Source organism: Haliaeetus leucocephalus, unplaced genomic scaffold (genome assembly GCF_000737465.1).
Source record: "Haliaeetus leucocephalus isolate CR32 unplaced genomic scaffold, Haliaeetus_leucocephalus-4.0 Scaffold206, whole genome shotgun sequence".
Classification (NCBI taxonomy): Eukaryota; Metazoa; Chordata; class Aves; order Accipitriformes; family Accipitridae; genus Haliaeetus; species Haliaeetus leucocephalus.
In genome coordinates, this window is record NW_010972642.1 from 11,698,102 (window position 1) to 11,723,703 (window position 25,602).

Sequence of the window (25,602 nt, forward strand, 5' to 3'; positions counted from 1 at the left end):
GCCACACTTTGAACAGATATTGTTTTCCTTGAGAATAAAACCCAGAATATTTTAATTGTAGGCAAAAATGTGGACAGTTTTTTCTATACTAGTGAACATGAAAATTTTTAAGAAAATCTCAAGAAAACATTATTCAAAAATGTAGCAACAGAAGAAATATCCTTACACATTCATGGATGGGTTTGTTTAACCTTTTCTTGTGCCTTAAGTCTTATAAAGTCTTCTTTGGAAGTTTCGGTCTATGGATGTCTTATTTGCACAGAACTTCTATAGGAAAAATAATGATTCTTTGTTTTCCATTAGGTTTAAGAATGGTGTTGAGCTTACCAATGAACCTAAATCTCGGTATCGAATCAAGGTTGAGGGTAAAAAGCACACTTTGATCATAGAGGAAGCTGCAAAAAATGACAGTGCAACTTACTCAGTAATGACAACTGGAGGCCAATCAGAAGCTAAACTTTCAGTTGATTGTAAGTATCATCCACCTTCCTCTTGAATTCGTATGTCAGAGTTTACTAGCTTACAGAAATAAATAATTTGCTTGCCTTTTCCTGGGGGTTTAAAGGGAGACTTAATTTCCATACCAATTTCTTTGCTGCAAATCTCCAGAACAGTGACTTTCCTTTAGACGCTGTTTGCAGTAACAGGCAATGACCTAGGTCCGCTTGAAAACTTTCTGTCACTCTGTTAAGATGGAAAACAAACCTATCCATCCAAAGATATAACAGCTCAACAAAGTGATTTCGAGGGAAGTATCTGCTTTTCTTTAATCCTTTCAGGTTTTCACAGGAAAGCCAAACCAAGGCTCTTTAGCCAAAATCAGAAAAAAAGTATGTTGGAAAAAATGAGCAGTTCTGTAACTAGGCATACTGTTAATAGGCATCACAGTCACTTGACCTGAACTCATAGGCACAAACACACAACTATGTAGCTCCCTCAGTATTGTTTGTGCAATATATTTTTAAAACACCTGTGTTTTTTTGTGAAATGTATGTGCCCATTCTCTAAAGTTATCATACGTTATGCATAAACATACGCTGTTCTAGAATACTCATACAGCTTCTAACTGTTTTGTACAAATTGGCAACCTAAGCACAACCAATTCATGCTGTTCTATTATCAAGTTGGAAATTATCTTCCACGGCTATTGAGCTCCGTCATCTTTCCTTTCATGCAACTTCTTCTGAGGATTGTCCTGCTGGCTTTCTATAAAACACTGCCTTTCCCATCACTTTTTGTTTCCTACATCAGATTATAGTCAGGTATTATTTATTGCATACATATGGTACTGAGTGTTCAGCCTGGTCTACAGCATCTAATCTTCCAGAAAGTGGAAGTGAACTGGGGCGCCAGTTCTCAGACTCAAATTTTACAAAAAGCTAGTAATATCTCTGGGTATTCATAGGGTGAGTTAAGGCAGTTTAGCAAACATAAGAACAAATAGCATATGAAGTTAAGCTTACTGGCCAGTCAGCCTTTACTACCAGCCTGACAAAACAGGTTGAGAACTACAGTCCCCACTTGTGATGAAATACTTTGGTAAATCTCCAAATTATATTGGATCAGCTGGAAGGGCTATGAGAGCAGTTAGGTCACTGTTAAATCACAGGAAAGATGGGTTGTAATCCCTTCTAGTGCATAGGTCTGGGGACACACGTCTTTCAGTTCTTGAAAGTTTCTTACTGGACTCTGGGGTATAGAAACACCCTACCTGCAGCACCTGAACACCAGAGAGGGGACAGCATTCAGATTATGCTCCTGGGCTTACTTCTTCTACTGGCAATATTCATGGAGTTTCCCCAGATCCAGTATTTTGGATCACCCTTTCTAAGGCATCATACTACATGAAAAGAGGTTAATTTATGTGGCTTACATGTAGATATTACTGGTATTTCGACTTGAGAACTTTATTATTGGAGGCTTTTTTCTGATTTGAAGATTATTGTGATGGCTAGTAGCAGCTCCGTGACAGGATCATGAGCTATTGTTTGATATTAGCATTAAAATCTCTGCTTTTGTTTTCCTAAGTGAGACCACTGAAGATATCACTTGCACTAGAAGACCAGACTGTGAGGCTTGGGCAGGAAATCCACCTGAAGTGTGAGATATCTGAGAACGTGGAAGGAAAATGGTACAAAAATGGGCAACTGATCGAAGCTAGTGACCGTGTAAAGCTTTATCACAAAGGAAGGTAAGCCTGTTGCGTCTTGACTTGACTTTTGATGGAATGACACTGTAGACCAGTATGTGGGTTACTTCACTGAAAATTATCTAGTAATCAAGCCTAACCTCTGCCTCTCAAACATATTTACTTTTATCATCATAAAAGCCATGTCTCCTTGCCCCCTTTCACCTCGTGTCTTTTGGCTGTGGAGGACAATAATCAAATCCTCGATCCATCTAAGTTCAAGCTATTAATTTTTCTTGACATTGCTGGTGGTGTTAGTATGGGATATTAAGTAGTAAAGTAAAATAATTGTTAGACATTATTAAAAATATATAGCTTTTGAATGTCTGTTTCTCTGATGGCTTCTGTTTGTGTCAATTCAGACCATGTATCTCTGACCACGCAAAGTATGGGGAGATATCGGGTCCCTTTGCATTTATAATCTGCCCTTTTTCATGGAAAGTTTGTCAGTTTAGAAAAACCAAAAACAACAAAACAAAAAACCAAAACCAAAGCCAGGTACTACCTTTAACTACATCCCCTTCACTTCAGCTTAGCAAACCGTACATACAGCTGGGAACCGCATTTGTGAAGATGCTCCTGACCAGGCTATGAAATGTTTGCACTGACTCCATAAGGCTTGCTAAGTCGCAGTAAGGGACAAGTGCCAGCTGTGCAATGACCCCTTGCTTTGACATAAGGTGAAGGAGCTCCCCACAACCCAGGTAGGCCCATAGGGTCAGGTGAGGGAAAGGGGAGCAGGAAGGGCACAGAGGTGAGTCCTACCTTGAGCAAAGCTTAGCCACAGCAGGTCATAGGAGAGCAAAAATATCATCGTACTAGAGGACGCAGTTAGCTAGTAAGAGCAGAATATGCTTCACCAACCCATTTCTTCATTCTGGCAAACGAATAGTAGGTTGGATCATGTCACAAAGATGGTCAGAATATTCCAACAATAGGATCACCTAAAGATTTCTTCTTGAACAACCAAACTACAATCCAGTGGTGGCAGCACAGAATCCCTGTGTCAAAGAGATTACGCTCCTGTATTTTTCTACTTCTGTGTTCAAACAACGAAAGGATTAGAATTGGTTACACTATTTGGTGTTTGTCTCAATAATATTTTGTACAAATCACATGGTATTTAATCAGCTAAAATACCACTAAGCAGCCAGCAAAGGATTTTTCATCAGTAATTTTACACACTTGCACAGATCTCCTAAACTTTTCACAGATTTTTCCTTATAGCTCCAAGCAGTCTTTAAAAATAATTGACATTGATTTCTTTTTCAATTTTTCACAGAATCCACAGATTTGTTATAGCAAGCGCTGCTGTTGATGATGAGGGTGAATACATGTTTGTACCAGATGCCTATAATATTAATATTCCATGCAAAGTACATGTTGTGGGTAAGTATATGGCACAATGACTTATATGTAACATCTCTTTCTCTGACCTTTGGAAATTAAAAGCAGTGTGAAATACCCTTGATTACAATCAGTTTGTTTCCTCTGAGCAGACATCTACCAGAAAAAAACAGACGTGCTGCTTTGGCAAAGTGCAAGTGAGCTGGTCAGAGCGCACTTTGCCTGTGCTCAGGATCTGCTCATAGTTTACAAGCTTGGGGGAGCAACCAGGGAAGGTTTCTTGATGTTGAATTCCTAAACCTAAACCACTATTAAGAGTATGTGTAAAACACCTGTTGCCGTCCTCTTTTCAGCTATACAGTGTTGTCTTCTTTGAAGAACTGGCTTGCTAACATTGCAAAATGTGATATGGTTTGATAAAAGATTAGTAGAATAGGTACATATTTACCTATTTCCTAAATACGCTAAATGATACCTACAGAGCAAAATGTTTCTGGCCAGCTTTTCTTCACTCAGCAAAACATAGGGCTTGTTAATGATCCCAGTCTTTCAAACAAAAATAAAACAAGGCATTGACTCTTCCCACAACAATACCTCACTGGCTTTTAACTGCAACCAGCAACTTGGAAGTCAAAAGGTGAGCAATATCAATGACCAAACTTTTAGGAAGTTTGTTCTGTAATTGAAGCTGAAAGAAGTGGGATATCTGTGTTAAAAAAAGTATTGGCACAGTTTAGGGAGAATGAAGAGGGAAAGGGTACTACAGGGGTATGCCCACCAATATAACTTCCCATACATTAAAAAAGTTGTAAGAGGATATTAATGTGTTGTTCTCCATACACATGGGGTACAATAAAAGTGACCATTTCATTTTCAGAAAAAGGATTTGGGTTGAGAAAACTTTTAAACTGTAAGAACAGTGATGTCTGAAGTGTGGTAAAAGGTGCTGTAGAAAGCCTGCAATGGAAATTCTGAAGAGCCACTTAGAGGAAATCTCTCTCAGAAGTTACCTGAATATACATAATTCTGTCTTAGGAAGATAGATTTTTTTGTTTGGTCTTACTATTCCAAAATTTCTATGGTGCCATGATTTTTTTTTCATCAAACAACTATTTTCTTAAAAAGAAATTTTCTTTGCAAATTTTCTTCTGAACAAAAAATCAGTTGACTAAAAATACCAGGAAAATACAAAGCATAGAGCACATTTCTCTATGTTGCAGACCTGTGCCAGGTCACTGAACTCGGAGTGGCAGCCACAGGGCAAATTTGGACAATCTCTCCTTTTTTCAGATCCTCCTAAACTCCACCTGGATGGTCTTGGGGAAGGTAACACTGTGACAGTAGTGGCAGGAAACAAACTACGACTTGAAATCCCCATCACTGGCGAGCCAACTCCAAAAGTCATGTGGAGTAAAGGCGACAAGGTACATTGTCATTATACACGTTTCTTTAGCTTAACAAGGGGCCTTTTCCTTCAAAAAATAACCTTTAGCCATGTGAAGACATTGATTTTAATAGCAGAAAATAAGGAGGAGATGTATTTTACCTGAAAAGGCCTCCTTGCTCAAAAATGAAGGGTAAAATGGATAAATATTATTTAGTATATTTTGGGTCTTTTTGAGGAAAGGTTGAAATTAACAAAGGAAAAAAATATGGGTTTGCTATAAATAAATTGTTAAGGGGAGGGACATACAAGATGCAGAATAAAACTAGTGAAAATCTACAAAATCGCTACTTCTTCTGTACATACCGCCCAGAATGTCTGCTGGGTTTTGACAGGAAGGCATGGGATGGTCTGGTTTTGGAAAATGAATGATAAATTCTGATAGAGTGTCAAGTCTCAAACGAAACAATAGGCTGGGCAATTGGTGTCTTGCATCTGGTGTCTTAATGCAAAACTTTGCACAGATCAATCCCTGGCTGTGTAATACCAAAAAGCCACTTTTCACATTTAAATTTTTATTGTGGTATGTGGAAGCTGGAACATGTTATTATTACTGGATTTGTCAGAACTATCTGGTCAAATCTCTAAGTACTATTTTTCAAATATTAATTGTAGTATCACCACTGTGAACTTGTCCAAATAGGGAATTATTCTAGGAGAGCTCTTACTCCAAAATATGTGCCAGCATTTGAAATCTGTGAGGACAAACTACTGATCATTCTAATCACTCTGACCTTTCAACTGAACGAATTATATTTTGACCTGACTTGTGGGAGAATCCACTACTCTCTTTCCATCAAATTAATGACAGGTAGTGTTGACAAAAGCATGTTCTTGCTCACAGGACAAGTAAGCCTAGTGTCTCTTCCTTTGAAATGCAATGGCTGAACTGATCACCAAACACTTACCGTATTTTAAAGTTACTTATTTGTCCCTCAGTTATTTTGTCATTTTTGTGATCATTAGGCAACTGAAATTCTGAGCTTTAGTGTGCTTTTTCTTACAGTTGCTTCAGTATTTTTGGTGGTGTCCTGTACTGCATTTGGATTTTGATTTTTGAGCATTTTTATTCTCAAATCCAGAAAAGATGACTTTTCCCTCTGCTTACTTTGATTCCTAGTGGATCACAGACAGTGGAAGAATACGGGCAGAAACATACCCAGACAGCAGCTGTCTGGTCATTGATGCAGCTGAGAGGGAAGATTCGGGTCCTTTCAGAATAACGTTAAAGAATGAGGCTGGAGAGGACACAGCTCTAATCAACATTAAAGTGGTCGGTAAGTCATGTGGAACAGTGCACGTGAGCCATGTCTTTTAGCACAGCCCTCTTCAATAAATGCTCCTTTAAGAACCCTATTTTTCTGCACCCCAACAGGACACAAATTCTTCTTCCCATATCCGAAGGGTCACTTCTGTAGATGCTGTCCTTCCTAGCTACCAAACTGTGGTAGATTCTCAGAAAACTTTCATTTCTCTGTTTATCCCCATTTTCAGATGTGGAATTGAGACGCAAGGATACTAAGGTCCTGTGTTACTGAAGGACACAGGAGCTTAGCACGGGATTTAAGTAGAAGTTAATTATCACCCCGCTGCCACCTCACGCTGCAGGGACCAAACTTATGCAGCTGCCTCGGGCTGCCCTTAACACTCTCTGTTCTCTGTTCTCCATATGGCTGTGGGCTCTGTCTTACCACATGCCCTCAAGTGTCTCTCAAGTGTCTTGACTGTACTGAAGAGTTTGGCATTTATCCCTTCCTCACCACCTGCCAGGATCCAGAGAGACCTTCTTTCTTTCTCTCTCCTCATTAGGAACTCGTGTTGCACTTCAAAAACTATTCAGATTTGTTTCTTATTTGACATTTTTTATTTCAGCCTATGTGAAAAGAAAGAAGTCTGGGGGTTTGGGTTTTTTTAAAAATAATATTTCCTTTGTTTACAACAGATGTTCCTGATCCTCCTGAGGCACCAAATGTGACTGAGGTGGGTGAAGACTGGTGTATTATGACCTGGGAACCTCCAGCAAATGATGGTGGATCACCCATCTTAGGTACATACTTTCCTTTTTCTTGTGGTGATGCTCTAACAAAGACAAAAGAAACAAACACCCGAAAACGGACACCATAGGATCAGAGTTTAGCTCAGGCCCTGGAGAGTTGGATTATCCAGTTGCAAGGATGTCCTGCCCAATCTTCGACTTTATCAGATACCTGTTTTTCTAATGCTTTGAGATTTCTCATTTTGTATGTTGCCACATTATCAGTCTCCCTGTTTGAAAGACAACCTCTTATAATACCAAACTTTGGACAGTTAGCCTGTATGAGTGTTAGCAGGAATTTCAGAAACAATTTACTGAGTAAATTGGAACATCTTCTAATACACTGAACTAACAGGAAAGTCAGAGGGGCTCAGAGGCCAGCAGAATCAGGCCCTTTTCACTCTGAACTAAATACAGAGGTGGTGTAAGTGAAGCCCGAAAAAAGCTCGTACGTGGCCATGAAAGCCAAAGAGGTGCCAGATAGCCTGAAATGGGAAAAATTTAACAATAACACCTAAAGCACTCTGATGCGAGAAAGGGGTATTGAGGAGTATCCAGAAAAAATGCCATTGGGCAGTCAAAAAATAGACCCCTCACTATTGAGCTTTATGCCACCACTTACTATAATTTGTTTTGTCAATAGGATATTTCATTGAAAGGAAAAAGAAACAAAGCTCCAGGTGGATGAGGCTGAATTTTGAACTGTGTAAAGAAACAACTTTTGAGCCAAAGAAGATGATTGAAGGTGTTGCTTATGAGGTCCGTGTATTTGCTGTTAATGCAGTAGGCATTTCCAAACCAAGTATGCCTTCAAAGTCCTTTGTTCCTCTAGGTAAGTAATCAAGAGCATAGGGATAGGCATGCATTTAGAGAATTATCACTAATACATTATTACAGTCATCTAATTACATAACTGTAGTTCTTATTGCACTTGTGTTGCTCAGGACCTGTCTTTATTAGGTGCTGCATAAACTATATGTCTATCCCTGAAGGATTTATAGTCTTTTATAAACAAGAAACAAGGATGTATAGACAGAGAAATGGTGCACTACAATAAAACAGTGACATGCTATAGGTGAGCCTGATACGGTCAATACTATGGTCAATATGTTTTAAGGACCAGAAATAGTAGTTCCACATTTTTGTGTATCATAGGTACCTCCTGAGTCAATAGTCAAACTATTGGCAGCCAAACTGGCAATTTAGAGAATTGATAAAAATGATGGATTATAGTCTTGGTTGTTTTATGTGTCTTTCTCCTGCTAAAAGTTCAGTCAGGCACTGGCTTTTGACCAAAAATGGTCAGGAAAAGGGACCAGAAGTCTAAAGATCACTATTTGCAGGCTGAACTGTATGAAAATGAGACTTTATTTCATGTTTCACTACTTAGGCTTGCTGATAGATAGTAGCTTGCAATTTAAAAAGGTACAAGTATTCACAAATAATCCATACACTTCCATCAAAAAAAAAAAAAAATCACAGGTATACGATCTATCATAAAGGTAGAAGTCTATGGGAAAAAATTAAGTGAATTTGCCCAATATTGCAATAAATCATATGATAAGATACATTTGAATAGTCCCTAAATTCACTCTATGCCTCATGGATCCCCCTTAGCTGAAGCAGGGGCTTTTTTCCCAGAAAGGGATCACATATTTTCAATGTCCTTTTGCAGACAATCCAGATTAGGCTAGGTCATATTTTATACTATTGTCCATATAATCTTATTGATTTATATTAATGTAACAGCTAGAGGGCCTTGTCATTCACCTAGTGACAGATTAATTTGGTGGCCTTTTCATAGGAAGAAACAGACTTTCAAACTATTGTGACAACTACAAGTCCCCGTAAAAGAAAGGTGTCTTGTTCCGTAGGCCAGCAAAGGCTCCCACCTTGCTCAGTGGCACCCCTGTAATTGCTACAGCACCCTCTCCTCCTGCCAGAAATTACCTGCTGCTGTAGAATACTCTACTTGCAACTTCTCTGCTCCACCTTCCACCTCTCTTTGTCCTTCTCACTCCTCAGCAGGAGGAATTTAACTCTGGGTTAGGCTGCGAGCAGATATGGGATGAGGTACCTGCTTCTCCTAGTTCGGTCCTAATTGGGAAAGAAGTGCCAGGGATGATTGGAAATACCGGGTAGGCAGGGTTTAGCTTGCCACCTATGATGCTAAATTAGAGGAACGCACCCCATAAATGTAAACCTTTAATTGTAACACAGTTTTCTGCCTTCTCCCCACTGCCTGCTTGCTTCAGCTGTTACCAGTCCCCCAACTCTCTTGGCCGTGGATAGCGTGACCGATACCTCCGTTACGATGAAGTGGAGGCCACCGGACCACATCGGCGCGGCAGGGTTAGACGGCTATGTTGTAGAGTACTGCTTTGAAGGAAGTAAGTGACAACGACCGTGGTATGTTACTCATAGTGAAAGTAGGTGAGACTTTCTCCATTTTTCCTCTACGGGTATCAGGTGCTCTCACTTTAAGGCAGAGACTAATCAGTCAGAAAACCTGAAGCAGCACGGTTTTGGTCAGGCTTCCTTAGATTTGTATTCCAGATCCCACTCACTGATTGTAGTTCAACCCATCTTACATTTGATCGGAAATCCAAATCAAAAGCCAGGTAATCTGTTGGAGCGTACCAAGTACCGTGTTAATCGCTATCCTCTTTTTGGAGCTAGATGAAGAGTCAACGCAGTAAAGAGTGGGTGGATGAATGAATAGGAAGTAATGACTGGCTATAAGTGTGGTCCAAAATATGTGCAGGTTGGCTGGGTTTTAGGGACAGGAGGTCCTCAGTGTGGTAATCTCTATCTTGACATATTACTAATTGGCTACTTCAAGTGCCAGTTCCCAATACTGAGGACAGACGGCCTCTCCCATAGCTGGCTGTAGAAGTTACCTAGGCACGCAAAGTTCCTGTCTGGATGTTTAATTTCTCCAATGTTTCAGTGTAGTTAGATACAGGGTCTTTAACTATGTCCATCTAAGACATAAATCTATACAGAACTGAAGGAGAAAGATAAAGATGAAAGAGAATGAATAAACTTAGGAGAGTAAAGTAACAAGGAATAGCGAAATAGAATATATATTTTACAAGTAGAATCTTTGGTGATCAAGCAGCAGAAACTTAGTATTTTCCAGCAGATTTTCTTCTGAATTGGCATCAAATGAAGTCTATTTCAAAAAGTAAAATCCATCAACACCTGGGTAAGTATCAAATAGCCTGGAGTGGTATGTGCAATACCTAGCCTCTGTGGGCAAATGCCAATCAGTGGGACTCCAGCAGTGTTGTGTATTTGGTTGAATGGGACACTGTTCTCTTCCGCTACGCTAGCTGCTGCTCTTAACTGCATTGTAAATCAAGTGATGAGTTGGAGACCTTTTTTCATCAAGGCGTTGATTTCAACAAAAGCTTTTCATGAATGCAGTCCGCAGCCTGGAGACAAGAGGTAGAGGATAGAACTTGTTATTCACACTGTCACGTGTTTCAGATTCAGACAATCCAGGAAAACAGTAGTTCACAAAAGTGGTCAGATACCACAGGAGCAGAGTGCCCTCAGCTCTCACTCAGGCGAGTGGGAGAGGGAGTGAAGAAGAACCACTGGCTTTTCTCAGGAGCACTCAGCGTCTTGTAGTATTGAGCTGAATATCTGTAAAGGAACAGGAACAGACTGCAAGAAGCTCAGAGGTCTGGAGAAGATTACCTGAAGGCAGACACAGCTGGAATGGTAGGAAGGGTTTTCCTTGTATATTGGGAGGGAGCTGTGGGAACAGCTCAGAACGGGTAAGCTTGCAGTCTTGCGTCAAGATGCAGCATTCCTATAATGTTTCCATTGCACAGGCAAGATGTACGGGAATATAAAGGGGACTGTCAATGTGAGGACTCCAGTGTATATTATGTACATTATGTTCCGTTTACTATTGGTAGGATGGCGGGGAAAAAGTTAAAAGTGCTTGTACTATGCTACTGTCATAAACCTCTTGACATTATGCGATATCCAAATTAGGCGCCAAGAGAGGATGAGAAATACATATATACGCTAATGTAAACTGAGGTTTTCAGTGGAATCTTCCAAATCTACCTTTTAAGGACTATTAGACAGAAGATCATTGTATACCTGTTGAATGGAACAAATTCTTTACTTTTTTTTTTTCAGATAGGTTTAAAACATATGAAGATACAACAAAATGGCAGTCAAGTCTGTCATTTTATTGTTACCCACCTCAGTTAAAATACAATGGGTACAATGTATTTTACATAGCTTTCTGAGTGTTTATGTATATCTATATATGCCTCTTATATATGCATATACATCTATATATACACAATTGTCATTATTTATGTATATATGTTATGAAAATGGTTAGGAAGAAGCAAGCTTAGTAGAAAATACCAATTAAAAAATACTTGTTATTGGAATATACATCCTTTTCTCTGTGTTCAGCCCTTTTTTTCTTTCTTGCAATATTGCAGTGCCTCCTTTTCTCAGCCCTTTCAGTGCCTGTTCTGCCTCAAACTAATTTCTTCTATAATGTTTAATAACTCTTTTCAATTTCAAGGTACTTTTTATGACTGTCTATATTCATTCTGCCATTCTTTTCTTTTAGTTATCTGTTTGTAAACTCATTTGTCTTTACCTTCTCCATTCTTTCATCGTTGTCACTGAAGTAGTTTTAAAGTGGGCTTTTTTGAGTCTTCCTTATCATAGCAATCACTAGAAGAAATCACAAACTGAAAATAGAAAGACAAAATATATATATAATTATAATTTAGAAGAATCATGTACCATGAGCATTGGTTTGGCTTTGTGAAAATTGGTATTTCCCTTTAGTCTGAACCTCATAGCTTGATTAACATGGTGGACTCTTGGACTTCCTTAACCATGGTAGCACCTTTGACAGCTCTGTGTATATTACTGAACTGGAGTCTCATCATGAGTATCTGGATCTGGCATTGCGTAGGTGTGAGTAACGTGAATATAGAACTCCTCAGGGCTAGTTTACAACATCCAACTTGAACTTCTTGCTTTGGTGATGTGGAGTAGACCAAATCTTGTTGATGCTGGAGAAGTCAATTCCTAGCAATGTATGCTGCCAGCTGGTTCTTGTGTGACATTTCAAGGGTAGTCTGATGAGCTTGGCCCTAGTTTTCCCTAGGACATTGTGTTTATCTGCCTTTAAAGGTCCATTGTACCTGCAGATGTTCTGTTTTCATAGCTAGTAAATAAGCACTTCAGACTCTCTGTTCGCTGAGATCTTTGCCAGTGTACCCATCCAGGACCATGCACAGATACTAGAATAGTATTTTTATTATCCCCAAAATAGCCAGGTCCAGGATTCCAGGAAATCCAGGGCAGTGTTAGCTTGGCCCAGGAAATAAAGCCTTAGTGATTACATTATATCTGTCATCATCCATGGTTTTGGCCTTCTTTTCTTTCTATGTTGCCTTTAGCTAAATGTGTTCTCTTCCTCTGTTTCCCCAAGTTTTTTTCCAAGACTTCTCCTTTCCTGTCTTTCTTACTCAGAATTCTTCTCTGAATTTCTTCTCTCTTCTATGATGTGTTTTCTTCTCCTACGCTTTCTCCCATCATCATTTTGTTTCATTTCTCTCTTCCAAATGTTCCTTTTGTCTCTTTCTTTTCATCTTTCCAGGGCTGTGATCAGGCCCAAAGAAAAAACCCCAACCTTATCTTCCCCTCTTCCTTTATCCTTTAGCTTTCCTGTGAGCATCATGTGTAACTGTTCTTTGATCTAGATGCCCTCTTCCCATCTCTTTCCTCCCTGCAGTCTCCCTAAATACGGGTCCTCTAAATCTTTAAAGCCCAGCATCTATCTTTGCATACTTACTAACAGGAATTGCTAACCACTGACAAAATGCTCCATCTGTGTGAAAGTGGGTGTCTCTGATTAATTTTAAAGATGGATTCTCACAAGGTATATCGACAGATCTGTCTGAGGAATTGGTGGAGCCACCTTTTAACCTGGAAGGTACAGTATTCAACAAAGGATATACATCTTCTTTAAAGAAAGAAAAACTCTCTTCTTAAAAGTAAAGATAAATTTCTGAGAGTGAGTTTTAGGGGCAACAGTCTACAGAATTTGCTGTAGTACATGTATAAAGGGAGGGGGGGGTGCTAGGGAAACAGTCATTGACTGCAATCCTTTTCTACTAGAAGCTGAAAGAAGCAGCTTGAAGGAGACCTTAATCCCTAAAAGTAAGACACACAGTTATGAAAATGTACTACAGTATTGTGCTCTAAGTCTGCAGGGCTCTCTAGTTTATAATAGTTCTCTTATCTTCTGTGCCGATTTTATAACGCTGTCTTTATATGGTCTGGAAAGTATTGGTACTGACTTGCTACTGCATAAATCTGACTCGGAACGTCAAGGTGCCAGCAGTGTTAAAGCAATCTACGTTTGGAGGACAGGGTGGGAGAGAAAGTATCATTGGTAATTGAAGCTTTTCTGAAAGACTGTACTCTTATGATCGCTCTATGGATTACATGCGACTGCCTAGGGGTAGGATAAAAAATCCAAGAATGCTGTAATTATGTGAGTAATTCTGACAGCCTTCCTTTTTTAAAAGCATGAGGAGAGATGGCATTTCATTGCAATTTGTAAATATTCTGCGTTTCTCTCATCCCTGCACTCTCAGTGGTACTTTCAAGGGAACTCAGTACTGGTTGAAATTAATTGTAAAACCCATTTCTCTCCAAGGAAGCTGTTAAAGCAATGATGAGTGCTTTTGGAAATATACTCTATGTCCCCCTTGTTTTCTATCAGCCAAATTTAATAATTAATCAGTTTTCTCTCTGGTACAATTAAATGATAGACACATTCTAAAAACATTTATTTCTCTAAATATAAATATATAATCAGCAGAAACCCTTTAAGGTTTGAAACATTCTTCCTATGTATGAAAGTGAATCAATATCATGTTATCGCATGATTAGAAAAACAAAATAGAGGTATTCATTAGAATATAATGAATCTATTACTGTTCTGTAATATTCCTCATCTGTGCAGTGGATGTATTTCTAATTCTCTATTCTTTCGATTCGTCCTCCCATCCTCTTTGCCCTAAACTAGCTGATGAATGGATCGTGGCTAACCCGGAGCTGACAGACAAAACGAAGTTTACTATCACTGGCCTGCCGACTGGCTCGAAAATCCTTGTGAGAGTAAAAGCTGTGAATGCTGCTGGTGAAAGTGAGCCCAGGTACCATCCACAGCCTATTTTAGTCAAGGAAGTGGTAGGTAAGATCCTCCTGCTACACTCACCCACAAATACACTCTGCTTCCATACTTAGTTCTGTTTTTTTAAGGCTAATACTTACCTGTTGTTGGAATGATGATATGGCCTTACAAAGCCATTGTGCAGTGGCTAGAAATCATGAAACCATCTTTAAAAATATTTGTAATTCTTTTTATTTGTTTTATTTCTAAGCCTTTATTGCTCAGGCTTTCAAGGCTTTTTTTCTGCAGAACTTGAACTTGATGTTGCTTTTTTAAGTTGTGCTGTTTCTTGCCTGTTCCTACCACCATAGCATTTGGTGTTACAAAAACCAATGGTGTACTGAATGTAACATTGTAGGACTAAGAAATTTAAAATACCTCATTCATTAGTCACTTCTGGGAATTGTAGACCACACAGTCTCCTATTTATAGTGATGCCCACCAGTGCTGCCTCAGTTAGAAAAGAAGATAAAAGTCAAACACAAGCTTTTGGCTTTTTTCAGAACCTCCAAAGATTCGTCTACCAAGACACTTAAAACAAACCTATACTCGAAGAGTTGGAGAAACTGTGAATCTCGTTATTCCTTTCCAGGTAAGAACTAAAAACACTGACAGGAAAATACTCTATTTTTCTTATACTGCTGCTTTTTAACTTATTTCTGTATAACTTTGGTAGGCCGGTGAGTTAAGCAGATGTGGAAGCACACTGAAGTACATTGGTGCTTGAAAGCTTTTGCTTTGACATCCCAAAGAAATGATGTTAAGCCAATTAATGAATTGGGTAACTAGCCCAGGCAGACTGATTTGTCATCTGTCATCTACAGGACACTTATAAATCCTCACAGTAGACATTACGTGTGAGATAAATAATCTCTAGCACAATGCAAAATGGTTACACTGGCAGTAGTTAGAAAGGGTATCAAGGGTGGGACTGTAGCATTTAATCATTTTCTTGTCATGAGAGAGGAAAAGGGAGGGGAAGAGTGAGCAGTTTCACTCTCTCCTATAGAAACTGCAACTTTTAAATTCTTGAGATCACAGCTGTAATATGACTATTTCCAAGGATATAGCATGTTTTGCCACAGCATTGTGTTAACCTACAACAGTGACTGCCTCTCTACTTGCAGGGTCCTTATTCTTCTGAATACAAGAATTACAGCAGAATTCATTTCCATTTCAAGTCTGCACACCTAAAGATACTGGGTGGGCATGATCTGGCTTCTACAAGGCTGTTAAAAGCCTGATAAAAGCTTGATCAGCAATACACTGCAAGGTACACTGCTCTTGAGAAATTCAAGGAATATTCTATGGTTATTCTCTAAGATAAGGCATTCAAAAAGGCGTGAGGTTACACTTTTTGAACAGCATCTACAACTTGTTTGCCTCTGGAAGGCAAATCCCATGGTAAAGCAGGTGGAATTCACTCTGAGTACCTAAATCGTGCATTACTAGGCCTACAAAAATGGCACAGAAAAGACGTCAACCTAGCCTACCTAACAAGTATTCCAATTGCTTTTGCAATGAAGGAAGAGAGTTTGGGATCCCTGGAGGACTTTCCTCTTTCACTGGCAGTGTACAGAATGTAGGCACTTCCAGAGGGTGAAATATTTTGTTTGGCATTTTCTGGTTTTTTCACCTTTTTCTTGTAGAAAACTGGAAATCAACTGTCAAATTTAGCCAGAAAGTTAATTTTCTGATTTAGCCAGAATTTGCAAATATTTTCAGTCTCCTGAAAAAAAAGAAAAAAAGAAAGAAAACTGCATTTTAGGTCAATTAATATGATTGCATCTCATATGCTGTATGATTTAAGAAAGAATTCTCAGTTTCTTTCAGGACGGTTTTTACTTCCCATTTGAGGAAAATGGGAAATAAACCCATTTTCTCTCCCATCCTTTTCTTTCCCCAATATCATATACAAATTGTTTCCTGGCTTCTTACAGGGAAGACCAAGGGCAAAAGTATCATGGCAGAAAAATGGTTCTCCAATTGACAAGAACCAAATCAACATCCGCAACACTGAAAATGACACTATCATCTTCATCCGAAAGGCAGAAAGGAGCCACTCTGGAGAATATGACATGAAAGTGGAAGTAGAGAACTTGGAGGACAAAGCTACGATAGATATTCAAATTGTTGGTATGTTTTGAGAAACAGAAATAAATGCATGCCAGAGAAGCAGACTCCAGCCATTCCAAGGCTATAGGAAAACAGAGGAATCCCAAAGAGCATCTTTCTCGAGAGTGATAACTCTCCACATCCACTCACTTGGCTATAGATTTGTGGTCTCTAAGTAAAGCTCCCTACACAATGGCAGGTGCTTGATGGAACATGTCAGTCCCTTTTTTTTCACTGTTATGCTTTTCATGTTCTTGTCTATCCAGGATGTAAGCTTCTTCCTGTTGAGTCATATCCATAGTCAGAAATGGTAGTAAATTCATAGTAACTTTGTCACAAGTGTAACGTGAAAGAAATCCTAAATGTTGAAAGTACATGGAAGTAGGAAAGACAGACAAGAAAACACATTTACTTTTTGGTTTTACCAATCTATTTCTTTACATAATAGGCAAAACTGGTAGCACAGCCTTTATAATGATTGTCTGACTTTGTCTTTTAGGAACACATCTTCAACTGTTTTAACTTTCCCAAAATATGATGTCCTTATGCAATTAAAGAGCATGTGCATATTAGAAACCATACACACAAAGTGGTCAAGTTACTTTTTTCATAATTCTGACATGTCTTAACTTTGGAAAGTTTTATTTTGCAACCTCAGCTTTCTTTTGACGTTGGTTTTGGTATCTGCATGTTGTGAGAGAGAGAGAGAAATTGAACTAAGTGGAAGATGTGCGTAGGAAAGACAGAGGCAGAGAAAGCAAAAAGTGGAAAATGTCAGCTGCCTTATTTTCGTTATAGATCGCCCAGGGCCACCAGAGGTTGTAACTATTGAGGATGTCTGGGGAGAGAACGTAAATTTATCATGGAAGCCACCAAAAGATGATGGCAATGCTGCCATTACTGGGTACACTATTCAGAAAGCAGATAAGAAGAGTATGGTAAGTAATAAGGAGATATTTAAAAGGCTGATGTACTCATGAATTCTCCCTTTTAAAAATAAAAAGCCTTACATGCTTGAATTGATGTAGGTGGACAAAGCATTGATTAGTCAGTGTTCAGAAAATCTGCAAGGCATCTCTAAAAATCATAAAAATCTCCTATTCACTGTATCTAAAGCCTAGAAATGGAAATGTTTTCAGATGATGCCAGAGAGGAGGACTAAAAAGGAAAGGACGGGTGGATTTGAGGGAATTAATTCTGCTTTTTTTCCTCTGTCTCAGTAGAGAAAATAAACCCCCAAAATATTAATTCAGAAGTTAGGAGGTTGCTACTAGTATCAAAATGTAGTGCTGTTGTTTTCAAACCTGTGATGTCACATTGTGTAAGTCATTGCCACTCCTTGCTATCCATGGCAAAATGGTACTTAAGTAATTCATAAACCGCTTTGAGATTTACAGATGAAAAGTGCTATATAGAGATGTTTATTATTTTCATTAAACTACATTCATTAAATATGAATTTTGCACTTCCTCAAAAGAGAGTAGTTGGATTCTTACATTTAGCACTTACTGGAAATCTAGGACAATATTTTGGGAGTTGCCTTATCTAAGGGAATCTTTTTGCCACCACCCCACCTCCCACTTTAATATGTTGATCTGCTTCATGGTCTGATCAATTCATTCTTCCTGTCCCATTATTTCCCTTCCCGTCCTTCATTTTTTCTTCCTCTTCGGACTGTAAGAAGAGATGGTCTCTGTACAGTGACCAGAACAATGATGTCCCCTGTCTCTAAACTACTGTGTTTAGGAGAAAGGAACAACAGTGGTGTCTGGGCTCCAGTGTGTCATGGATCATTCAGGTCATTGTTTCCCCACATTCTCCATGGTGGTGAATTCTGCAATTGTGGCACAGCTGGCCTTCTACAGAAAACTGTTTTCCCCAGAGGCACTTTGGCTCTTAAAGATGACCAAATATCAACAAAACCTGTGGCACACTGAACTCAGAACAAGTTCATCTTTAGAAAAGCAAGGAAACTATGTAGGGCAGAGTAAAGAAAAGCAAAAACATTGCTGTGGCCATATTGCACTTTATATTAATTGCATTTTTAGCATTAACCTCTTTCATCTCAGTTTGTTATTTAGGTATTGTGTGCTAGGATAGTACTTACATGCCCTGTTACTGCTGCCAGACCAAAGCACTAAAACCCACCTCCCCATCTGAGCCTTTAGATATCAGAGGACCACCTGCATAAAATTACATTTCTCATGAGCACTCAACCTGTGAAATGGGACGCAGATTAGTGCATTGGCCTCTTGTGAGTACATGTTGCCGCAGACTGGTACATGCTACTACTTTCCCCTCGCAGCCTGCAGTTTTCTTATCTGCAGCAGTACCTTCTCCGTCAGCAGCGTGGACTAGGAATGAAGGAACCTGCCTTGCCTCGCACAATACAACCTTTGTAATAACAGATTTCCTAAAATGAATCCTCCCAGCTAACAGAGTGTAACAATTCAGTAGGGTTCATTTTCCATTTGGCCTTCACTGCTCAGTAGTGCACTCTGTGCACTCATTATCACTCATTTCATTAATTACTGTTAGCTTCACTATTTTAGTATTCACTCACATTCCCTTAAAAGAAAAACCTTGCTCCTGCAAGCTTGATGATTCTTCCAAACAGTTAATGGTTGAGAGGCGCAGGGGGACGGGGGGAAGCTGACGCTCTGCGTTGGTGTCTTTCAGGAATGGTTCACGGTAATGGAGCACTACCACCGCACCTGCGCCACCATTAACGAGCTCGTCATAGGAAACGAGTACTACTTCCGAATCTTCGCTGAAAACATGTGCGGCCTCAGTGAGGATGCAACGATGACCAAAGAGAGCGCTTTGATTGCAAAGGATGGTTAGCTAATTATCCGTTCCTTGTCAAAAGGGAAGGGGTGTGTTCAGAGGCTGGAAGGTGGTAAGAGGTAAAGGCCATATCTCTAAAGCCTTCCGATGCATTTCTAGCCCCAAGACCAGGTACAAGTAGCATCTAAGACATTTCATATTAGGACTTCTTGGTTTGTCCACACAGTCGTGTTTTTTTAATTGAGAGTGGGACATTTTTCCCATGTTCTGACATCCTCTACGATCTTGGATCTCAAACTCATGTCACCGCTGGCAGACCTAAGTGGACAAGAGCTGGAAGAGGAGTAAAGCTGTTGGGTCAGAAGCAGGGGGTCACTGCCTCCCACTGGAGACTTGGCATCAGCTGGGCAAACTCTCCTGCCCATTTCAGGCAGGATCCAACAGATAAGTGTAACCCTCGCTTCACATCCCTTGCAGGTAGAGCTGGACAAATTCTGATTCTGCGGTCAGAAATCCTGACATTTCAGAAATTGCCAGTTTGAAATGGTACTGTAAACTTTAAAAAAAAAATAAATTAACTGCCCCTTTATGGGAGGGAAATTCTACAAACAGGTGGTTTAAAGGAAGAAAATCAAACCAGATCGCCTCAGTTTGTCTGAAAGGAAGGAATACGACTGCCACGATGCAGAGGACAGACAACCTGTATAACCCGCACAGCCAGGCTGAAGGACTGATAGTCCAGGGCACTGGACCCTGCTTCCATTATTAAAAAGAAAACTACCTCTCTTTTAGAAAGGGGCTCACGAGCAAAAAAATGGCTACAGGAATTGCTTTTCATCACTGCTTACTTGCCCTTGTCATGAGAGCAAGTATCAGGCCTAAACTGCACTGAAGTCAGTATGAGAGCTTGGATCAGGTCTCAGTGAAGCAAAGATATTTAATGATACCTGTGCACAGGAATAGATGTCAGTCAGTCCAGCTGTTTTAAATGCCAGCTTAGTTTGTGGGTCAAGGTGATTTATTGATGGTAATCTCCATTGCAAAGCAGGGATAAAGTGGAATTGAGAAACTAGATTTTACCACGTTTTCCTTGTACGGAAACTACATCCATTCAGGTGTCTGTATTGTTAGCGCACTGTATGAAGCAGAAAGAAAATGGATTTTCAGATACAGAGCCAGTTTGTAATCAGAACAAACAGTGAAAAGTAATTGGCAACAGAGTGAACAAGGCTTGTCAGGGCAGACATCCCGCAGTACATCAGTCAGGATCCATCCTGTTCTGTAATACACAGGGCACGCTGGCAAAGACACAGAATAAATGGGTATTATTTTGTATACCACCTACTCGGGAAACAAAGAGAAGCTCCCAGACGTCTATGCCGTAGCATGACCGAGGGCTGTAGTCACTTCGCAGGTGTACTTCCAGCCTCCCCTACAAGTGCAATTACTAGAGTCACTAAAGCAGTGCAGATCAGAACTGACTCTTTGTAGCCGCTGAAGATGCTCGAGTATTTAGCTACATGCCAACAGTCTTTTTATAAATATTTTATTTTCATCTCATAGGTAAAGTCTACAAATATCCAGTTTACGATGATTTTGACTTCAGCGAACGGCCGTTGTTTACTCAGCCTCTAGTGAACACATTTGCTGTAGCTGGTTACAACGCTACTTTGAACTGCAGCGTTCGGGGCAACCCCAAGGTACAGCAGAGCTCATAACAGTATCAGTTAAAACACGAGAGAGTTTAACCTGACAATAAAAATCGTAATACCATTTTTACTATTTGTCTCACTCACGAGCCATGCTGAAGGCAAAAAAAAATGGTGTGGGCTCTAAAGAGTATACTACCTGTGTTATACGCATTATAGTAGTTACTTAATCCACAGATAACTCCGTGAAAGGGCAGAACCTCAGGAAAAGGCTGGGCTATACTGGGGCCGGCACTTACAACAGCTGTACAGTTAATATATCAGTAAAGGTTGCTACTAAAATAAAGCCATAATTATTCTATAAAAAGCTAATTATGCTTTAAGTAAGCGCATTGCAGGAATACTCTGGGGACCATGCTGGTTCTCAGGCCCACTGTGCAATGCATCTTCCAGTTTCTTTTGGGTTGTGTCTTTTTGTGATCTATTTTCTGTTGTGAGAAACTGAACTGACCTAGTAAAATGAGAACTCAGGAGTGTTTAAGAATGTTTGCTGTTCACTCTCTACCTTCCCAGTTTCTGACTGGAAATTACTGTGAAAAAACATGCTTTTTTTATTGACTTAGAGTAATCGGATGTCAAAAGTTATTTCTCAGATGTTTGCTATCATCACACAGCACCTCTTATATTGATAATAGGCTTATATTTATGACTTTAATTATGTGATAGGAGCTGCACTGAAAAAATCATGCTTAAAAAGAGATGCATGATGCAGCCCATGTTTATGTTTGAGTTAAGGATTACAGTTTCCTTTCTATTACTACTTTATCTATTTTGTATCATTTCTGGAATACTCAACTTTAGCTGAACATCACAAAAAGTAGTAAAATATTTCAGTTCATAGGTTTATGCATGTGGGCTTTCTTTTGTTTGTACCACAGCCCAAAATAACCTGGCTGAAAAACAAAGTCGTTATCATGAACGATCCAAAGTACCGAATGTTCAGCAACCAAGGTGTCTGTACCTTGGAGATCCGCAAACCCAGTCCCTACGATGGGGGTACTTACACCTGCCGAGCAGTCAATGAACTTGGAGAGGCAGAAGTTGATTGCAAACTGGAAGTAAAAGGTAAGGGTTTTAAAACATTACAAGTGCCCTGTTTGTCTGAACACCATCTACATAGGAGTCAAAAGTATGCAAGGCAAATGCAAAAGGGAGTTCAAACAACTTTTTTAACTTTCCCAGATGAAAATATTAACTTGGTTAGGACAAAATAAACTATATTGGTTGCTTTGATTTCTTTTTGAGGACCAGCATGCTGTGCTTATTGTTATATTGTCTTCCCCACCCCCCCGTGCTGATTCACATCTTCAGTGATTGCAAGGACTTCTTCCCAAGTGACAAAAGGGTAAACTGTAACTCTCAGACCTATGCCACTTACCTGAGAAACTCTAGTAAGACTCAGCCATAGAGCTCTTTGGGAAAACGTTAAGAAAATCATCTTGGATAAGAGACACATCTCTGAAGGAAATGGCAAGGGGAAAAGGAAAGAAGGAAGAAGGATTAGTTCAAGGCAGACTGTCTGCTTTAAAATTATTAAACAAACCAAACATTTGCTTCAAAGGAATTTGTTAGCAAAATCATGTAGCAAAACCCAGTATTGTTCCCAAGGACACAAGCTAGTTGATACAGTTGCTGTATTTGCTTTAAGAACAAATATTCAAAACTATGGATTTTGCAAATACAGGGAAAGAGGACTAAGTAGGTTAGCCTTCCACAACTGAAGACATGCTTTATTTTCATTAATAGAGAAATTTTATGAATTTCAGAGAGTTTAGCATTGACTGGGATACCATGAATGGCAATAAGGTTTGGATTGGACTACTAATGAATAATCTCAGGATGATATTTTTCAGAAAATTACTTCCTAGGAAAAGATGGTGTCATATTTAGCTGGACTAACTGCCACCAAAGGCTTTTATTTCAACTGTGGAATAAGCTAACTATTTCTGAAAAAATTAATCTGAGGTTATAAGTAAGGAAAGCTGCCTAAAGCCAGCTGATAGGAAGTGTCTAACTCAGGCATTTAGAGGGAATTTAGGCTAGCTGAATATGGCCCTAATTATATTATTTCCATCATGCTAGTCTATAATGAAAACCATAATATTTAATATCCTTATGGACTGTATTGTGTTTATTTTGGATTTCAATTTCCATTTTCTGTATTTTCTTATGTATCTTGTCCCACAGCTCAAATCTGCTAGTAAGAAGCCATTGCAATAAATGTTTGGTCTATGAAGTTGAACATTTAACTAAATGTAATGAAAATATGCATAATATGTTTCTTAATTTCATGATTTATTTTTAAGAGATTGTGTTTAAAATCATCCTGAAAGTATGATTGTTTTCCTTAATCACAGGCAAACTTTCTATTTCACAGCATAACAGAAGACCTCATCACCTGAGAGGGTTGCTTCATCTATTTTTTTATACTGAAAGGCCAAGTTAGTTTGCTATTTCATTAAACTTCCTAAGTCCTCAAGCCCTAAAGTTCTTAGGCACATTTACACTCAGTTGTAACTTTTTAGTCTTCAGCACTTTGCTTGCAGTACAACCAAATACTACATTTTTAAATACAAGAAGCTGGTTTTCTCTGTCCTTTGTTTTACGAAGCATTTTTTACATTTAATGTGCAGAATACTGTGAAACATTTTTAAGATAAGACATAATTTAACTAATATCTCTCCATTTTAGGAAGTCCAAGCTCCAAATGTTGCCACAGATTACATATTATTCTTCAGTAGTTCCCTTTCCAGCTGTTGTGAAATACAGATTCTTCTGTTGATCTTGGAACTTTATTTCATTGAATATCAGGATGAATTACTTCGTTGGCTTTGAAGCATAATACAAACACCATGTTGTTACTCAGGCTTTCTTTTAATATGTAACACTTCCCAAGAAATTGTTCAGCAGCAGCGGAAGCTGCTCTATGTTAAGAGTTTTTAAGAGAGAAGTGTGGGGAGATTTTTGCCTTTGATCAATACAGATGGGGAATTTAAATTCTTACATTTATGGACTGGTATCTGAAATAGGCTGGGAATGCTTAGACCCTTTTCTAGTCAATTAGAAGTAAAGTATCTAAGAGAAAAAGCTACAGTTCTGTTCATTAAAGTGGTCACTAGGTACAGCTGAGATTATGTCCCTGCTGATTTTTGCTAACACATGTTTATTTAACTTTCATAAGTCCAGTTTTCTGAGTAGTGTTCTGAAATGGAGAGCACATGATACACTATGTTCACAGGCTGCCAGACCTGTCCCATTCACAGCTGATTCTTTCCATAATGGCTGCATTAAAGATTAAAACAAAAAATACTATGTCTGGCAACACAGCAGCAAACGTTTAGGGTAGACAACAGTCAGAGCAGTGAAGCACTAGAGCAGATTTCCCACAGAGGTTGTAGAGCCTTTGGTACCAAGAGCCTTTAAGAGCAGCTTAGAAGAATGACAGCAGTACAATTTGTTAGGATTATGATATGCACTAAATGACATCTCAAGATTGCTTCCAGCTCTGTCAGTCTGAGATTTTGACTCAGTTCTTAACGCTGCCGATGTACCCTAGCACCTCAGTCAGATTCAAGCATCCCCCTGATCGTTCATCCCACGGGAAACCTTGGATAGATGCATGGGCTTTGCATCGTGTCCTGAGGGTTGTATTAATCCTATCGGCTGGTTGCAGCACATCCTACAGTCTCAATTCCTCTGGCACCTTATCTTGGGGTTGCAGTTGAACATACCTTTGCTACAGCGAGAATGGGGCTGTAAGAATTATTCACTTTAGACAAGATTGAGTTCATCCTTCCCCACTTTTAAACAAAACCTCTCACACCCACTGACTGCAAAAGGCTTGTAGCATAGACATTTCCAGACTCAAAAAGCCTTCTTTCTTCTCAAAGAAAGTAATATTTACTTTAAAAGATGAACTGAAAATAATGGAATACGATGCCATAGACATCTTGCTCAGAGCAGCACTTTAGTTTTGCATCACACCTGGAAGAAGTCCTGAAAAATGCAGGCTGTTAGGATCCTACCTGGGCTGTGTGTTGTTTCTCTCTTCTTAGCTATGTGACGGGCTGTTTCATTAACCTAAATCCCACCGGCCCGAGTTAATGGTTGGCTTCTGAACCCAATTTCATGCCAACCGTCACCTGGTGCAGCCCCACTCCCTCCCACCAAGCTTGGTGTTGTGGTTCTCTCCCAACGGTTTGGGCTGTCAGTGGTCGTCCCGGCTGAGATTCCTCTTTCCATCCTGGCAGGTTTAGCCATTACTTCGGGCTCCTTTTTGAAGACTGCTTAGACTAGTGATTTGTAGGGCTTAGACACAGGACAGCTGTTGTGAGGGTTCAGTGCTGACACTCTTAACATGATTGGCAGTTCAAGTGATGAATTCAAAGGGAATAGGATTAAGCGAATACAGCAGCTTGGCTAACCAGGATAGGCTGAGGGTTTGCTATGTGATACAGATAAATGCAAATGAGTATTAAACAGCCAGAGCATAAAAACATAATCGCATCTTATTTCACTCTTCTATTGACTTACGTGTTGAATCATTCTCTTAAATTTTCCAGCCTGTTTGTTCATTTAAGAAGGCTCTTCGGATCACTGCTCATCACACAGACGCAGAGCAAAGACTTAGGGATTTCTGACTCACTGGAAATAGACTGCAGCGTGTGTGTGTGTTTTCGTATATATAGCTTTAAACTGGTTCAGCTTTATTCCAGCAAGTAACAGTCAAGGTCTGGATTT

General features: G+C 39.4%; 1 protein-coding gene across 1 annotated transcript in view; it reads left to right on the top strand.

The window, feature by feature from the left end:
• MYBPC1 (myosin binding protein C, slow type) overlaps positions 1 to 25,602 on the top strand; it is an 80,143-nt gene that overhangs the window by 48,243 nt on the left and 6,298 nt on the right. The window contains exons 13-29 of the mRNA XM_010566283.1: positions 304 to 470; positions 2,029 to 2,191; positions 3,471 to 3,577; positions 4,826 to 4,959; positions 6,100 to 6,256; positions 6,922 to 7,026; positions 7,658 to 7,846; positions 9,270 to 9,408; positions 9,484 to 9,555; positions 12,933 to 13,003; positions 14,105 to 14,272; positions 14,755 to 14,843; positions 16,192 to 16,387; positions 17,165 to 17,304; positions 19,046 to 19,205; positions 20,717 to 20,853; positions 21,741 to 21,927. Coding sequence (XP_010564585.1) covers positions 304 to 470; positions 2,029 to 2,191; positions 3,471 to 3,577; positions 4,826 to 4,959; positions 6,100 to 6,256; positions 6,922 to 7,026; positions 7,658 to 7,846; positions 9,270 to 9,408; positions 9,484 to 9,555; positions 12,933 to 13,003; positions 14,105 to 14,272; positions 14,755 to 14,843; positions 16,192 to 16,387; positions 17,165 to 17,304; positions 19,046 to 19,205; positions 20,717 to 20,853; positions 21,741 to 21,927 — 2,381 coding nt within the window. The remainder of the gene's footprint in view (positions 1 to 303; positions 471 to 2,028; positions 2,192 to 3,470; positions 3,578 to 4,825; positions 4,960 to 6,099; positions 6,257 to 6,921; positions 7,027 to 7,657; positions 7,847 to 9,269; positions 9,409 to 9,483; positions 9,556 to 12,932; positions 13,004 to 14,104; positions 14,273 to 14,754; positions 14,844 to 16,191; positions 16,388 to 17,164; positions 17,305 to 19,045; positions 19,206 to 20,716; positions 20,854 to 21,740; positions 21,928 to 25,602) is intronic.